Below are 18,767 nucleotides of genomic sequence, written 5' to 3' on the forward strand. Positions count from 1 at the left end.
ATTAAGTTCACTTACATGGGGGAGTGTCAGCATTTATGTATTCGTGTTATCTTTGACCACCATTGAATTATGGGTTCATACTTCAAGCATTTTCTCATTTTATCAACTCAGACTTGCAAAAGCTTACGTAAACCTGGATGAATACCTTCTATTGTTTGAAAAAATATTTAACCAGAACACTGCATTAACATCCTCACGTGTCATAGGGTCAAAATGGTTTGCTCTTAATGATAATAATAGATCTTATTTAATGTATTGTAACTCATTAAAAATTTAATGACTGGATAAACTGAAAGGTTGACGAGTCTAATTTTGTTCATCTAAAGGATTGGTTTGCCTGCTTTGATATTTGCTTTAGGCTAGAAACTAACGATCTCAGAAAAATACATTTGATCAAATGTGTGGTCAGCATTCAGGGACCTTTGGGTCATGTTGAACAGAGCATGACACCAGTTCAAAGACAGAATAATGCTGCTTGATTGTGCTCATTTTGCAGTCAAGAACACCACAATCCATAAGCTGATTTAATCTACTTTAATATGTTAATGTAAGATTCATTACTTTACAATACCTGGCACAGATGATAACTTGGATCAGATTGGAATTCAGGCATTAAGTGCAAGAGATAAAGAGTATGGAGTGAATTTAAGATGTCTGACTACTGGGAAAATTTACTTGAGAGGAGGATTCATAACTTCTCTAAAATTATGACTTTTCCATGAAAATATCTGACAAAGCCAGGGACTGCAACATAAGATTAGTAAGTTCATATGAACTCCTTAAAACTATTTACCAAACCTCAACATACTCAAGCACTGTTTAGTTTTCCCAAATTTTTTAGTATGAAACTATATACATATAATATTCAGTGCAAAGTCAAAATACAGTACTCTGTAGTGGTTCCTTCACTATTCAATTGTTACTCAGTTTTAAATGATAGGAAATATAAAAACAATACATTCACTGTTGTATCTGTTGTATATTCTATCATAAAAAAAAACATTCATACTTTCACTCCACTCCAATAAACTAGCCAGCACTGTTTTAATCCACAACTCTACCAGTCTTGGCATTTATAACTCCAAAAAACATTTCACTATAGTCTTTATTTATGTTGCTTCCTTTCACCATAGTTCTGCTGAAGTGAATTCCGTCTAAAGCGTTTCTTATTCTGAGTTTTGTTTCCTCTTTCTCTCCTTCTGTGACTTCTTAATTTCCTTGAAGTTCTTTATTTTCTTCCTTGGAACATCAGATTTCCCAGAATGCTTACGTTTCTTAGTGAAGTAATCTAAAATTTGAGAGAAGGAATTCATTAGAACTATACTCATACTGGACCCTCTAAATAGATGACAAAAAAATTATCATAAACCACTTATCTGAAAGAAACAAATACCCTATACAACTCACAATGTACTGTAGTATTTGTATATTGAGAAAATTCTGAACCAAACAGTAAATGTCATAGTTATGTCTTCATTTATCAAAAAGTCAAATGAATTCAGTAATTTTTATGAGACTTGATAAAACTTCTGAAAATTTCTGTAAAATCCTTCTAAAATAAATTCATCACAGGAAACAGATCATACAGCAAGTCTTAATTTCCTGAATATATCAAGACAGTTTTAAGCTTCAGCATTAAAAAAGAAGAAGAAGAAAAAAAGTCTTTTAAGGTCAGGTACTACAAAGTGCGCTATAAATAATAGTAATCCAAGACTTACCTTGTATACTAACATATCATGCGACTTTTGAAGACCTAACTTTGGAGCTAAATATATGGGGGTTGCATCATACATGAGATATAAAATTAGCGTATGTAATAGTCACATACTAGTATCGTTTGATAAAATACAAACATAATAAATATGCATCTTTTCCCTGGATCTTTTAAAAAGTTATGCTTTACTTCACTGCATCCAATAATATTGTATGTATTTTCATATAACTATTGTTGTATTATAAAATACAAAAATAGCAATCAATGTTTTGTTTGGAAATCAGCTGAGGACGATTGCGAGGTAAGTTTATTTTGCTGTATTGAAGTCAAATCAGAGGTATTTCCTTGCTTCTAGTTAGCGTAAATGAATCTCAAGATACTCCTGATATGGGACAAGGTTATTTTTCGTTATACGAAGTGTTTCCAAGTTAAAATAACACTTGAATTCGTATCATTGTGAACAAAATTTAGTTATTTTTTTCATTAGTAGATGGCGCTGAGGGCATGTATATTGCATTTGATATTTTCACTTGATTTTATCAGAATACCACAGTCGAGTTCATGGTGCCATACTTAAGTTTCTATGTTGCCAATGTACAATAATAGTTGTTAGCAGATGAATATTCTTTCCTCAGCTTCAGCTACAACTTGCAGCTTAAATTTAGCAGTATACGCCCTTGCCAATCTTTTCTCCATAGCAAATGAGGATATAGTAATGTTAAATATAACAGTCCTATTCTATTCACCTCATTTGTACTAAAATAACTACGGTAATTTTCTACTATCGTACAATGGTTGAAATTCAAACAAACCGCTGTAGTTATCGGATTTGGTTGTTCATAGCAAATCTGCTGTTTCTGGCTGTGTGCTTACACAACAAATATAACATTACTGACTGATACTTTTAGCTTTCTCTTTTACTCTTTTTAACTTAACTAGAAGATGGGAAAGATAACGAGATGGAGGAAAATAGGTTAGCGTATTGTAGTTTGGTCTCACAAATTGAACTCACATGATACCCGAGATACATGATCAAATCATTGTTTTAGGGCGAAAATTTGGAGGTCGCATGATATGCAAGATCGCATGTTACGCGAGTATATACAGTATATTCTCACCTGGGTCGGGTTCCTCGCCAACTTCTTTCCTGAAGTAATCAGCATCATCGTCTTCATCTTCGTCATCAGCATCTGCATCATCTGCCTTACTATGACCATTTTCCTCATCAACTTCATTTTTGGTGATACCCATTCCAGCTAAGCACTTCTTTTTGTGATCTTCCTTCTTTTTCTTCTTTTCCTCAACATTTTGTTCTTGCTGTTTTTTCCTCTTCTCTTTCAGTTTTCTGGGAATAACAACATTCAGTCAAGAAAAAACTAACATTCAGTCAAGAAAAAACTAACGTTAAATGCAAGAAAATTCACCAAGAATTTCAATTAGCATCTTCCTTAAGATACCAAAAATGGTATAAATGAAGACTTGTTCAAATGGGAATCAAACTAGAGTGTGTATAAGACAAGATAACGGAAAGGAATCATTCCATGTCTGACACCACTTACTTCTTTCTCCTTAAATTTTCTTCTAGTTCCAACTTCTCCTCTGCAGTTTTAATCACATGACTATGATATAAAACTTGTCCTTCCAGAAGGCCACTTTCAACTTTATATATCTGAAAAATCTTTTTTTTAAACCAGTAGCTACATACTACAACCAACAGCTAGATACCAATCCTTGTTCATGAAAATACAAAGTCTTTTACAAAGGCCACATAGAAATTTATCTCCTTGTGTGAAAGATAGAAAACACAAAAACATCACAAGGAATAGGATAAAAATTCCTGATTCAATACTACATTAAACATAACATTTTTTTCCAAAGTAAAACACACTTTACCACAAACCCCTTAATCATGGAATAACCTTATTCTGTGCAACCAGAGCTAGTCACTACAAATTGAAAGATCTTGCAAACAGATAAATCTCAGTACAAAATAGTAGGTCATCATCTACTGACCCAGAAAAATAAGACTTCACTCTCTGCGTGATTCCTTTCATGTTTGCTGCGTTGCAGCAGTTCTCAGGATTATCAGCATTTTCTCACTACTACTGACATACATACATTTTCTCACTACTACTGACATACATACATTTTCTCACTACTGCTGACAACATTTTTCTCTACTATGATGCTACTACTAGATAGAATTAGAAAACTGAAGTGGTCCATCTCAACAATCATGCATATTAAAGAAGATACAAAGCAATGTTGCTGAAAGGATGCTGCAAAATACCTAAAGAACTGCAGTTTTCTACACTATGTTGCGAAAGGCAAGCAATCAAATAATCAAATGATTCCTCCCTCTCCCCATATTTTATGGTGGTGAATGAGATTTGCATTGCTACATCTGCCTCAAATTTTATAGCCCCCCGGCCCGTTGTGACTCAGATTTTATGCTCTCTCTCCTCCCAAAAAAATAATCACACATATTGAAAGTGTCAATCTATGCTGAGGGACAAGATACCTTTTGTTTTGTAAGAAAAAGATGATTTTCATTTTTAAGGCTGCATGCAGTAGGTTCATTGTTTTCAGGATAAGTTCTACATAGAATAAGGCATCTTATGATTAGTGGTTTTATAAGAAAATTGTTTCCATAAAATAAAAATATCAGATTTCCTCAAATCAAAATTTCTGTAATACGTACCTGCAAGGTCATTCGAGGACCAAGTTCACTCAAGCGTACAGATGACTTCAAAGACACTTTAGACTTTTTATCAGGAACTGTAACACGGGCGTTCGGGTCATCTTCTACTTCACTGTCAGACAGCATTCCAGCCCTTTTGAGTAAAATAGGATTACAATAAATACTTCCTGATTAAAGGATGAACAAATCCTACAACATGGAATGGCTTGTTCTATAAGAACTGGTGTAGCGCATACATACAAGCCTATTCTAGGTTCACCTTCCAAAATAACTATCTTTACATCTAGATGCCAAGTGAGGGCACACAAAACTATATATCACATACCATAATCTATATGGAAAGCCATACCTGGCATTTGCAAGCAAGGCCCAAATGGATTTTGTCTCACATCTAACCAAAAATATGCACACAACAATATACTGCCAACAATAAGTCAAATTTCCTCAAATCAATTTCACATTTTAAAAATACACACTCTTCAGCTGAATATACATGAGACAATTATGAACTTTCACTTACTTTGTCATAAACTCTGAGACATCTTTGAATTTACTCAAGTTTGGTACTTTACGACCCATCAACTTCTTAACGCTTTTAGACACTTCTACTGGAACTGTGCGTATAGCATAATGTCGGAGATCAAACTGATCTTTTTCTTCATCATAATGAAACAAGCAGCATCGTCTAATTTTATCTGGAGAAGCCTTGAAAGACATAAAATTTGCACAAATTAAATTATTTAGATATACTTACATCCTGTTAAAATTATTTTACATCTTTGCCACCATCAAGTGCCATCAGAATTCAAAATAAGCAAAAAATAACACTGCTGACATGGATGGCCTGTCAATAATCACTCGTTTCCCACCAGGTGGTAATGCAATGTTTACACATATATCAGAATTCTTCATGACAACCCATCAAGATGGTGGGAAGCTGGGTGGGTTTCCACTTTAACAGTGATTAAGTATACAAATTCATTTTATCATAAAAATTTCCAGTATTTGGGATGAATCTTACCTACTGTTATATAGTTAGCTGACTACCACATTGAACGAGGATGGTGGGTTAGTGCAGCAAGAGAAAACATTTGCTCAGCCAAGCAAACCAAAAGCTTTTTCTAAAAAGGGGAAAAGCTTTTAAACGTTCTTACCTGTTGTGTAATCCTTCCCAGTAAGTACTGCTGACAGATGGTGGATCCACAGCAAGGTGTAAGGTCTTCATAGCAAACACTGTCAGAGGATCCTTACGGGAAAAAAAACTATCTCAAACAGTATTACATACTGATTCCTGTGCCACAGTTGACAATCAATAGCCGAATTCCCAAAATAGAGACAAAAACTTCATCCAGAAATGAAGGTACGCTCCTATCCAAATTGTGTATAGCCGACTCCTGGTATTCGCGGAAAAATACTTATAGGCCTACCAGCCTAAAACTTTTGAATCACGCGCCTTGGGGATGCTGGGACTTCACGGATCAAGGTTGTTGTTTTGTTTACAATCGTTACGCAGGCGCGCAAGCACGAATTCTTTCTTGCCGCACTAAAAAGTATCTGTGACACATCTCGGAAATTATTTCGTCACTTTGACATAAGAATTTTTGTACCATTGTAAATTAGCCGTTACATTAAGTATTATATATGAAAATGTGCACATTTTTATGTAGAATACAACAATAAAATACTCATGATTGTAGCTTTTATCAGTTTTGATATATTTTTATACAAATAACGATAATTGCCAAAATTTCAACCTTCGTCAACTTTGACTCTACCGAAATGGTCGAAAAAGCAATGTAAGCTAAAACTCTATATTTTAGTAATATTCAATCATTTACCCTTAATTTTGCAACTAATTGGAAGTCTCTAGCACAATATTTCGATTTATGGTGAATTTATGAAAAAACTTCTTCCTTACGTCGCGCGGTAACTCTTCCGAAAAAAAATCATACATGCGATTGTGGTAAATGTTTGCACCATTTTTTAAAATTAGCCCATTATATAAAGTTTTATATATGGAAATGTGCAAAATTTTCATGCACAATACAAAACTAAAACAACGATGTTTGTAGCTTTATCAGTTTTGAGATATTTTTCATATTAAAATAACGATAATTGCCAAAATTTTCAACCTTCGGTCAACTTTGACTCTACCGAAATGGTCGAAAAACGCAATTTCAAGCTAAAACGCGTATATTCTAGTAATATTAAAGCATTTACCTTCATTTTGCAATAAATTGGAAGTCTCTAGCACAATATTTCGATTTATGGTGAATTTATGAAAAAAATAACATTTTCTTTACGTCCGCGAGGTAACTTCCGAAAAAATCATACGTGCGATTGTGGTAATGTTTGCACCATTTTAAATTAGCCGTTACATAAAGTTTTTATATGAAAATGTGGCGCAATTTCATTTAGGAATACAACAAAAAATAATTGAAGGTTGTAGCTTTTTCTCATTTTGAAATATTTGCATATAAATCACGATAAATAGAAAAAAAAACACGTTCGGTCAACTTTGACTCTACCGAAATGGTCGAAAAACGCAATTGTAAGCTAAAACTCTTACAGTCTAGTAATATTCAGTCATTTATCTTTATCTTGAAACAAATTCGAAGTCTCTACCAAAATATTTAGATATATGGTGAATTTTTAAAAAAATCTTTCCTTCCCTCCGCGGCGCGGATTCTCCGCCACAAATCTCCGAATGCGTACGTAGCATTCTCGGAATATTTGCTCCATTTCATATTAGGCTTATTTCATAGAGTTTTATATATGAAAATGTGGTGCAATTTCATGTAGAATAAAACGAAAAATATTTGAAGGTTGTAGCTTTCTTATTTCCGAAATAATTGCATATAAAAATATATATATATATTAAAAATTCGACAGTCCGGTCAACTTTGACTCGTCAGATATGGTCGAAAACTGCAATTGTAAGCTAATACTCTTACAGTATAGTAATATTCAATCATTTGTCCTTCATTTTTGAAAGCTTAATTGAAGTCTCTAGGACAATATTTAGATTTAGGTGAATTTTTGAAAAATTTGTTTATGTCCGCGCGTACGAATTCATTGCATTATTTTGTGATAATATTTTCTCTGTGTTGCTTTTATTGTTTTACAATGTGTTATATACCAAAATGATCGCAATTTAGTGTACATTACAACGAAAAAAAAGTAACTTGTTACCTTTAACCGTTTTGCGCACAGCGCGGATTTGAATACAATTATATATGAAATTTCGTTTTTGCGCTATCATATATCGCATTATTTATATATGATAATGATAATTTTTGCATTTCTGATGGTTGCATACTAAACTTCAGCCAATGACAAAAAAGGGAGCCCAAAATGAACTCTTAATCTTGAAAACTAAGCGCGCTGTGATTTTTTGAAAAAAATATTTTTTCCGCTTCCGCGCTCACTCTGAAACACCTCCGGCACACGGGAGACAATTTTTTTTTTACCGCTTCGGCGTAAGAGGGTTAACTAGTCTTGTGGCTGGGTATTGTGTCATAATGATGTCTTGTGGCTGGGTATTGTGTTGTATTGATAAACATTATAACAAATAATAGAGTATAAATGGACTCAGGATAAGAGGGCACTTTTTATTATCCTCAGCAAATGCTAATACAGTGGTACCTTGAGATGCGAAAGGCTCAACTTACAAAAAACTCGAGATATGAAAGCTAACACGAAAAATTTTACTGCTCTACATACGAAAGTTTTCAAGATACGAAAGGTTTCTGAAAGTCCGAGATTCGCCCCATAACAATTTTGAAAATCGCGCCCCGCGCCGCCATCTTAGTTCTAGTAGACTCGCCACCATCCTCCTGCTCTCCCATTGGTTCCTGATGCTAGCCAAGCCATGAGATCCTCTCCTATTGGACAGCAACCCTTCCATCATGCATCTTACGTGGTGGCGTACCTTCGCTCGGCCACTTCGCACCCGAAGCTATATCCTACTCATGCGGCATTCGTTTGGTCCAACAATTGTGCTACTTTATCGTGTTGTGAGAACCTAATTAGTATACGTACTATATACGTAACTTAATTACGTACAGTACACATTAGTCATGGGTCCCAAGAAAGTTGCTGAAGTTCACAGAAAGAAGAGAATTCTTTCTATGGAGACAAAAATGGAGATAATAAAAAAGTGTGTGAAGCTGGCTTGCGGTTGAGTGTGATCGCTAAGGAATACGGCCGAAATCCGTCGACGATAGGCACCATCCTTAAGTAGAAGGAAGCCATGGAAGCAGCTACACCTTCCAAGGGCGTCACTATTTTGTCCAACAAGAGGAGCCATGTGCATAATGAAATGGAAAGGCTGCTTCTTGTATGGATCGAGGACAAAGAAATCGATGGCGATACGATAACCGAGACGGCAATCTGCCAGAAGGCCAGCGCTATTTTCGGCGATTTGATTGCCCCAAGCCAAAGACGACGGCGGAGAGGGGACATCAACGGCAACCCCAGAGTTCAAGGCTTCTCATGGGTGGTTTGAAAAATTCTGTAAACGGACTGGCATCCATTCGGTGGTGAAGAAATTGAAATTACGTAAACTATAAAAAAGTAAAAAGAAATGTAAAAATCAAAAAAAGACAAAATAAATTTTATTTTAAGTTTTTTATAAAGTTAAGTGTTACAGTTTTGTTAATGCGTTTTGTAAAGTTTAGTTTGTTTTTCTGACATTTTTTTATGTTTCATAAAGTTAAGTGTACGTATCTGCCGTTTGTGCTCCTCCTCCTCTGCCGCCACTTTCGGAGATAGCCTCACTCGAAAGGTAAGCTTCCACATTTTACGTTACAGTAATAATATTTCTTGTACACTAATATACACTTTATTTACAGGTTTTGCATTTTTATTATTAAGTTACGTATTGAATGGTCCAAATTGTTGTAGAATTTCATTGTTATAGGTCATTTAGCTTTATTTATGAAATTTACTGGGGTGTGGTTTTTGGGAGGGCTTGGAACGGATTAGCCATTTTACATGTAAAATGTGGTCCAAGATACGAAAAACTCATGATACGAAGGGCGCCTCGGAACGGTTTAATTTCGTATCTCGAGGTACTACTGTAATACCCAGTTTACTTATGTCAAAACCGCAAGAAAAAGAATTGGTTATGAGCATACACACCGTCATATTGTTTACATAAGACCAAAATCTGACCAAAACGCCATTCCTTTCTGTTGGTCAAAGCAGGATGGTTCCTTACCCAAAACCCATGTCTTTTCTTCAGGGAAGTGGGAGGGTTTCAAGGACTCAACAGCAACTACCATAAATAGGTTTTTCCTATGTCAAAACCTGCTCTTTGATGGTGTATTTGCTGTCTCGTCCTCAAGGAGCTTTACAAAGAAATTGACGGGTGACGAAAAGCTCTTAAATTTTAATCCTAACAACCCAAAAATGATATTTTTATTATAAAATAAAGTTTCACATATACTTACCAAACAATTACATAGCTGTAAGCTTTCTTACCTGGCAGTCAAAAATTCAAATTTCCTGGTGCCGACGGCGCTGTCATTGTTCATGTAGGTGATGCAGGTCCCGCCCACCTTCGGGAATACGGTACTGCTGAGCTAACTACCGTCAGTTCGTTGAGCCGCAACGTCCATCTGTGGGGAGGAGGGAGGGCTCTGATTATGTAATTGTTTGGTAAGTATATGTAAGTGAAACTTTACTTTATTATAAAAATATCATTTTCACATAAGTGACTTACTAAACAATTACATAGCTGAATCCACATTACCCGGATGGTGGGTATATGGACGGCTTATGAAAAGACAGCAATAATGTGCTTACATTATAAATAATGTTTGCAGTGCCTTACCTGGTGAGAGCAGCTGCAGGTGAATACTGCCTCTGGTTGGCGCTCTCATCACTTGTAGGAGACGTGGCAGTAGTGGCCAGGGTCGTCCCTACTAATGGTGGGATTTTGTAACCATGGAGGTTCACCGATGGTTAACAAAATTAAAAATTTCGCCCTTGCCCTGGTCTAAGACCAGATAAACCACAGAGGTATCACCTACACTAAAAACCATTACCATACCCTAACCATAACAAAAAACTGGAGGGTGCTCCAGGTACAGTGTACCCCCATGCTTCCCAACAACTTGACAACCTTAAAAACCAAGGCGAAGAGGTAGTAGAGGGAAAACAGGTCCCACTATGCTTTCTTTCCCAACACCATGCCCGCCACTGACAACAGTCCCAATCTGGAACAATTTTCAAAAACGGTCTCTACATTTTTCAGATAATGTGACGCGAACACCGATTTCAACCTCCAAAACATCAATTGTAGAATGGAGGATATTGACATGTTATGTCTAAAAACCAATCAAGTTGCAACCGCACAAATTTCATGCGCTTTTACCTTCAGTACCTGAAGAGTCTGATCTTGTACTTGAGTGTGAGCTTCTGAAATTAGACTCCTCAAGAAGAACGAAATAGCGTTCTTGGAAAGAGGGCGTGAGGGATCTCTTATTGAACACCAGAAACGATCTAAGTTTCCTCTCAACTTTTCTGTCCTACACAAGTAGTGTTTAATTACTCTGACAGAACATAAAGACCATTCGTCATCTTCCGATCCCACTATGTCCGTCAAGTTCTTGATAACAAAAGATCGAGGCCAGGGGTTCGAAGGGTCCTCGTTCTTTGCAAGGAACTCCTTTATATAAGAGCACACTGTGTTATTTTGTGCAATACCTACTTGTTTGCTCACCGCTTGCACTTCACTTATCCTGCCTGCTGTGGCTAAAGCGAAAAGAAAAATAAGAGTCTTCTTGGTAAGATTCCTTAAGGAAGATGCATTAAGTGGCTTGAACTAGGGACTGGAAAGCCAGTTCAGCACCACATCCAAGTTCCAGTCGACCAAGTCTGACTTAGCTGCTTTAGAAGACTCGAACGATTGACCAGGTCACTGATGTTCTGGTCTTTAAAGACATCGAGGCCTCTGTGTTTAAAAACTGACGACAGCATTGATCTATAACGTTTAATCGTGGATGTTGAAAGCTTTCTAGAGTCCTTCAGGTATAAAAGGAAATCTGCGATTTCAGCTATAGTGGTTTTAGAGAAGAGATGCAATTTTGTCTACACCATCACCTAAAGATTGTCCACTTTGATTGGTAGAGCTTTGCAGAAGAGCTTCTTCTACATCTTGTAATAGCTTCTGCTGCTCTTTGCGAAAAACCTTTTGCTCTGACAAGGTTCCTGACAGTCTGAATCCTGTCAGGGTCAGCGCGGATAATCTTTGGTGATACCGATCGAAGTGGAGTTGTTTGAGCAGATGTGGACTTTGTGGAAGGAGCCTGGGGAAGTCCACTAGAAGCTCTAGTAAGTCTGGGAACCATTCTTTCCTGGGCCAGAATGGAGCAACTAGAGTCATCGTCACATTCTGTTGCAACTGAATCTTGTTTATGACTTCTCTCAACATTCCGAAAGGAGGAAATACATAAAAGTCGAGTCCTGTCCAATTTAGGAGCATAGCATCTGTTCTCCATGCTTACGGGTCCGAAACCGGGGAACAGAAAATCAGGAGACGATTGTTTCTTGACGTGGCGAAAAGATCTATCGATGGCTTTCCTCACAACTTCCACCGATCTTGACATACTTTCTCGTTTAGTGTCCATTCCATGGATAAGACCTGTTTTGAGCGGCTTGGCTCGAGAAGAGTGAAATTCCATGTTTGTTTGCCCAGAGGAGGAGAACTTCTACTAATTTGTAGAGGGCAAGGAACGAGTCCCTCCGTTTCCTGATGTACGAAAGTGCCGTGGTGTTGTCCGAGAAGATCGCCACCTTTCTTCCAGGGACTAGAGGGGAAAAAGCTTTCAGTCCCAAAAGAATCGCTTTCAACTCTTTGACATTTATGTGTAGGTCCTTCTCCTGTTCTGTCCAAAGACCTGCTGTTCTCTTGTTCCCTATTAAAGCTCCCCATCCTTTGTCCAACACGTCTGAGTAGAATTCTAGGTCGGGGTTCGACTTTATGAGAGAAAATCCTTCTTGGAGTCTCTCCTGCGACAACCACCATCGAAGATCTGTTTTTATCTCTTCTGTCACGGGAAAGACCTGCGAGTCCGGTAGAGTCTTCCGGTTCCAGTTTGTTCTTAAGAAGAACTAGAGCGGTCTCGTGTGGAGGCAGCCTAAGCTTACAAAACCTTCCACTGACGTGAGGGTCCCGAGGAGGCTCATCCAACCCCGTAAATAATGCTGGTTCTTAAGATTATCCTAAGACCCAGCGTTAAGTGATACACTTCTGAGAATGCTTCAAAATGTACATTATAGAACTAGATAGCTATACCTTTTTCATTACTTTAAGTGGAGCCAAAATAGAAGCACGCAAAAAAATGATCACATCATTTATCATCAGCAAAATGATAGGGAAAAGCAAAACAAAATGCACTATGAATCAATGAGTAAGAGAGGGAAAGTTAACATCAGAAATGGAAGGAATAAATTATGATATTGGGCGATTCAATCATTGAACAATGAAGTATTAATGGACAGCTGAGAAACTACTGAACTAACTGGAATAATATGTGTATAATCTCTAGATAACTCAATTGAGTCATACAAGTCACTGTCACTTGCATGAAAAAAATAACACATGAGCTGGCTGATGCTAATAAATCCTTTGGATTTAGATTTAAATAATTTTCCACAACCAGACTATAAAGTCTTGAAAACAATTCAATTTCCCCTACAAAGACTCTCCAGTGTTGGGCACTATTTTTATTTCCCACCAGAGGAAGAATTCTTTATTTCAACAGAAATCTTCTAATGCCTTCGGAGAACACACTGAATTCAAGACAAAAGATGATTGAGGGAGACATTGGAAAGGACACCAACATCCATGCCTAGGTTCCCTGGCAGAGGTTTTCTACTGATGCAAAGCAGTCTAAGAGGGCAGGCTATGGACAGATGAAGGCTCCAACAACTTCTCTCTCATGGGTAAACAAAAACAGGTTGATCACAAAGGGCGGAACTGCGATCTACACCTATACTAGAAGAAGAAAAAGTCTTATGGCTGAGTCTAACAACCTAACCTAACCATGTAACCACCATGCACAACCAATTATAATCAGCTTACACAACAGTTGTTCCTAAGAAGTCTAATGCTTTTACCTCTGCTAGCTATAGATGACTTAATGCAAAAAAACAGGAAACCTACTCAATACAAAATCAGCCCAAAAAATCAAAATGATTATGTCCGATTCACAACACGTTCATTGACATAGGAAGAAGAATTCTTCCAAGAATGTAAATGTTCAAATGCCAACTAATGGAAAATAGCTGGTTACTGACAGTCCATCTGGGTCAGCTAAACATTATTCTTTGTTTACTTTAAATACCAATAGCACCAAACAGTGCAAAGATATAAGCTCACTTTAAAAGTGCACAAGATTCATCTGAAATAATATAAAATCAGTTTCAATTTTATACAACAAAACAAAAGAACTATAAGGATTGTCTCTGGCAGGCAACTGAAGTAAATTGGAAGCATACAGTATTTTAAGAACAAATGACATAGGATAAACTAAGTTACTCAACTACAAAAGTGGTTTTCAGGTATATGACATATTTAATAAAAGAACTGCCTCAATATCTTGGAGTTATTTAGAAATGTTATATTACTTTGTTATCAATTTTTTCATATTTTCCGTGCTATAATTACAACTTTTAGCATTTCTGTAGTAAATTATTTTAAGATTCTAAAAGAATAATATGGATTCCAGGCCTTCTCTGAGGATGGAGTGAGGAGGAGGCATAAGCTAACTTTCAATGATCTTGACATATTGACATACTGATCATGAAGAGGAGAAAATGTTGCCCATGGATGGTCACATAAAATACTGCTACGGAAAGGAACTCTCTCTCTCGCTCTCTCTCAAGTCATTCTCTCTACATCATGAATCATGAATTTCCACCTTTTGATATTTAATGTACAAATAACTTTTCTCTCTTATTTTTCCAAAGTTATTCTCTCTCTCTCTCTCTCTCTCTCTCTCTCTCTCTCTCTCTCTCTCTCTCTCTCTCTCTCTCTCTCTCTCTCTCTCTCTCTCTCATGAAATATGAATTACAGTATGGTATTAAGCTAACTTTCAAATAAAATTCAAGTGCTTTGAGAAAATGCTTTTGTCACTTCAGGGTATAAACTCTAGAAATAAGAATTTATCAGCAAACTTACACGAATCCTGATCTTAAACGAGGAGTTCTGGAACCTAACTTCATGTAAGTTCTAGGTATTACTGTATAGACAATTCTCCTAGTAAATAAAGGGCTGCCAGTTTGTCAAAATCAAACCCACCTCTAAATAAAGAGCTTGTCATGAGATTTTCATCTCACTTGACAACTAGGGATACACAAATTCTACAAATCAGGAGACATTATGTCCACCTTCAACCTCCAAATTTTAAATGCAATCAGAATCATATTCAGTATTATGCAGGGTTGTCAACAAAGATGAGGAAGAAAAAAGGATTAGGTAAAAGAGAGAGAGAGAGAGAGAGAGAGAGAGAGAGAGAGAGAGAGAGAGAGACCTCGAACAACTACGTATATAAATCTGAGTACTAATGAGCTACAGACTTAGATAGTAGTTGTCCTCTGATGTCTTCTACTTATGACAAGGGGGCATGAGTTGAGAAGAGAGGTTGAGATTACAAATATCACTCAAAACAATAACACTTGCATATCACATTACCGTATCAGGTGCAATATTTGGGAACATATCAAGAAACATTCGTCCGGTCACTTGAAGATGAAGCTCTCCTTCATTGGGTTGAATATTTGTCATAATACATGGAGAAAATAAAAACCGATCTCCATGAGTAAACTGCTTCTTTAATGAAGATAGGACATCTTTTGCCCTAACATAATTCATTATTCTGGAAATATATATTCAATTAATGAAATTAGCTCAGCATTCATGATCAACAAGACAATTTAGCAACTGCTCTTTAGAATAATTCAATTTAGTTTTCAATATATTTTTCTTCATTACAATCCACAATCCACAAAAAATGTGTTGATTAGAAAATCAAATTTGACAATAATACACTACGTATAGGATTTTCTAATTATTTAAATATTTCATAGATACAAACCAAAACCTTTCAAGAAAAAATAAACATTGAGTGTCAACAGACAAAACAAGTACTACTAAACCACTGACTTGAAATGAGTGAAGCAACAATCTGATGAAGATGAAAAATATTTTACATTATGGAGGGCCTGTTTGCACCTGACCAAAGATTTTCATTTAAAACTCAATAAATAAACTACTTGAGAGAAACATTACACTTGGAACTTTCATACCAGGGAGTAGCAAAGCAAAAAGAATAACAAAGAAAGCCAACAATGGCAAAGCCTTTCAGTCCAATTTAACCCTAACTCTTCATACTTTATGGGTAATTCATTATACTGACGCAGCTGGGCACCAATCAAGTTAAGTGGTATACTCCAAAACACTTGAAATGCAAGCAATACAGGCAGTGAATGTGCATTGCAAAGGGCCAAGAAAAAGGCCCTATCACCATCAACTCACTCAGATATATAACTATGGAAAAAAGATATCGGTCAACAGTCACTGAGAGGATCACAAATAGAAAAGTTAATTTGGCATCTAACATGATTAGCTTTTACTTATCTAGTTGCAATATGAAAATTACTCCAAAAGACACAAACTAAAGATGAGATACATCTATGTTTGTGTATTACAGAAATTCACTGGCAGAAGCAAACCCTAAAACCTACGAGAATAGCAGACCTGTTGAAACAAGATATACAGTAATTCTGCTGCTGCAAAATATATAAGATAATTTTTAAAATTCTCAGATTATCTTAAGGTCAGGAGAAACTCATTCCTCACTGAATTAGAAAGCTTCAATGGGTCCCTCTACCTCTTCACAGGCTGGACAAATAACTGTTGGTCCAGTATTGTTAGCAAACATACCTCTTCGGAGGTAAAGCTAGCAGGATATATTATTCAGTACCAATGTCTCTTGGTGCTCTACTTCCCAGATACTGACTCTGTGGATACCAATCTCCGAAGAATGAAAGTACTAGTACTAGTTGGTATGTGATAGCACTGATGCATTTTTGGAGGCAGTTCGAGAGAGAGAGAGAGAGAGAGAGAGAGAGAGAGAGAGAGAGAGAGAGAGAGAGAGAGAGAGAGAGAGAGAGAGAGAGTGTTGCTCTTTTTTTTTTTCTTCAAAACTCATAACTTCTCTGTGTGAAGAACGTTGGCAGGGAAGGATATGTATTGGGGATGCCGACAAGGGTGGAGGAATAACAGGACAAAGTACCCTTCCCTGAGAATCATCACTGTCCAAGGGTTTTTTCTGTTGCTTTGCCAGATACTTCAAAAGTCTGTCAAAGGCCTCTTAATTGACCTTCAAAGTTCAAAATATCAGTTTTGATTGGTATTCTGCACAGAACTTTCATTCAGAAAGGAAAACACCAAGATTATGCAGAGTTCTCTGTTCTCCTAATTTGAAACATCTTTGGCAATGGCCATAAACACTGCAGGGTAAGGAGACATGCCAAAAATACCCACTGACCATTTGGCTGGCACTACTTCATGAGTTAAATAAATATGAACACAGCTGTTCCCCCTTACGTTAAAAGTGAGATATAAAAAACATAAGAGATTCCTCCCTTAGCTTTGACAATAGGGTCTACATACCAATGTAAGGCTAATATTCCAATGCCTCATTAAGAATGCTGTCCCTTCAATACTAACATTTATTTAATAATTATAACTATTTTTTTTTTACCTGGCAAAGTAAACAAACAGTCATGCTAAGAATAATACAGCAACTTCAAAAGTGCTTCTGCCTACTATTAGGCCAACTTACCATACTAATTTGATAGCTCTTCATTTCCAAGGGTTCAAGTAACTTGAAAAATTTGCATTTTGAATGGAGGAAGGCTAAAATTCAGACACTGAATCTTTGTCGTTCTAAGACATTTCATAAAGCTAGAAACTGAAGAAGTAGCATACTATGAACCAGGTTTAAAGGACATGCCCTAACAGAATCAAATTGCTTTCACATTTTACTCCTTTTAACAGGAGCTATGGTAAGTGCAAGCAAAAAAAGAGTACCAATCAACGGAATCCTCTGCAGCAGAAGCAAGAGGGTAAAGTGGAGCAAGGCAAACTAAGAATCACTTGCAAAACTAAAAAGGAGAATCATCTGAATCAGGTTTGGAAGAATCATGATGGCAGAAAACAGGAAATCCGAGGACTGAGAAGGTGAGGCAATAGAAACCTGAGACGGGACGTACCCAGGAACAGCAGCAATGATATTATGGGATGCAAAAGGGAAGAGCCACATAGCTGGTAGATGAATCCCCCATCCAACACTCCCGCAGTCAATCCAAAGGAGATGATGACTGGAGAGAAGAACTTGCTGAGATGATACAGGAGATGTCTTGGCAACACTATAAGCAGTGGAAAAGGAAGAACCTCTACCAAAAATATGTACAGTCATCAAAAGGTAAGAAATACGAGATGACAGAGGGAGAACTGGGTAAGAGAGGGAGAGATAATATCTGAACCTTACGAAATAAATGACAACACATGGCAAATAAATGACTAAACAACAGAAGTACTGGCAAACAATTCAGAAACTACTGAAGTAACTGGAATGCTATGTCTATAAACCCTGTCAATCTCGCAAAGTGAGATGATACATGAGTCAGGACATAAGCACTAAACTCTAGAAAAAAATCCTTCAGAGAACACATCAAATCTGTTACAGTAGACAGTTGGGAGAGGAGAGGTGGGCAAAGGCACAAACTCTGCCCAACACGTCTTGGTTCTCTGGCAGAGGAGAAGTCCTACTGATACTGACAGTCCAGAGGGCAGGCTATGAAGAAACAATGGCTCCTCCAGTACCCCTATTGGGAAGAAACCAAAAAGATTGATCACTATGGGTGAAAACAGTGATTCTTACCCATAACATACTTGATCAAGGGACCATTAGAAGATGGAGCAGAAGGAGTGAGAGGAAGAACACTGTTAGAAGAAAGACTAGAATGAGTAGACTTATGACCTGACCTAACTAACAGTCTAAGTAAACTACTGCCCCATCGCATCTTCCAATACCTGACAAAGTTACTCTTTCTCATTAGACCACTCCTTACATTTTCACATCAAGAGAAGAAAAATGAAATATCATTTATTACCTTTATCTGCAACAAAATATCATTTATTACCTTTACCTGCAAAACTAGTGTGACCATCATGCCCAACCAAATATAGTAAACTTTCCCGTATTCGTGTTCTCGAGATTCGTTGACTCGCCTGTTGGCGGATTTTTCTATGGATCCTACCTAAAAAGTATTTGT

The 18,767-nt window shown here is 36.8% G+C and overlaps 1 protein-coding gene across 1 annotated transcript in view; it reads right to left on the bottom strand.

Annotated features, from left to right (window-relative positions):
* Positions 1 to 959: 959 nt before the first annotated feature.
* The window catches only part of LOC135202181 (suppressor of SWI4 1 homolog), a 41,290-nt gene continuing 23,482 nt past the window's right edge, over positions 960 to 18,767 (bottom strand). The window contains exons 4-9 of the mRNA XM_064231437.1: positions 15,118 to 15,301; positions 4,936 to 5,120; positions 4,416 to 4,548; positions 3,274 to 3,383; positions 2,833 to 3,059; positions 960 to 1,288 (exon numbers count right to left, since the gene is read on the bottom strand). Coding sequence (XP_064087507.1) covers positions 1,167 to 1,288; positions 2,833 to 3,059; positions 3,274 to 3,383; positions 4,416 to 4,548; positions 4,936 to 5,120; positions 15,118 to 15,301 — 961 coding nt within the window. The 3' untranslated portion in view covers positions 960 to 1,166. The remainder of the gene's footprint in view (positions 1,289 to 2,832; positions 3,060 to 3,273; positions 3,384 to 4,415; positions 4,549 to 4,935; positions 5,121 to 15,117; positions 15,302 to 18,767) is intronic.

Source organism: Macrobrachium nipponense, chromosome 23 (genome assembly GCF_015104395.2).
Source record: "Macrobrachium nipponense isolate FS-2020 chromosome 23, ASM1510439v2, whole genome shotgun sequence".
NCBI lineage: Eukaryota > Metazoa > Arthropoda > Malacostraca > Decapoda > Palaemonidae > Macrobrachium > Macrobrachium nipponense.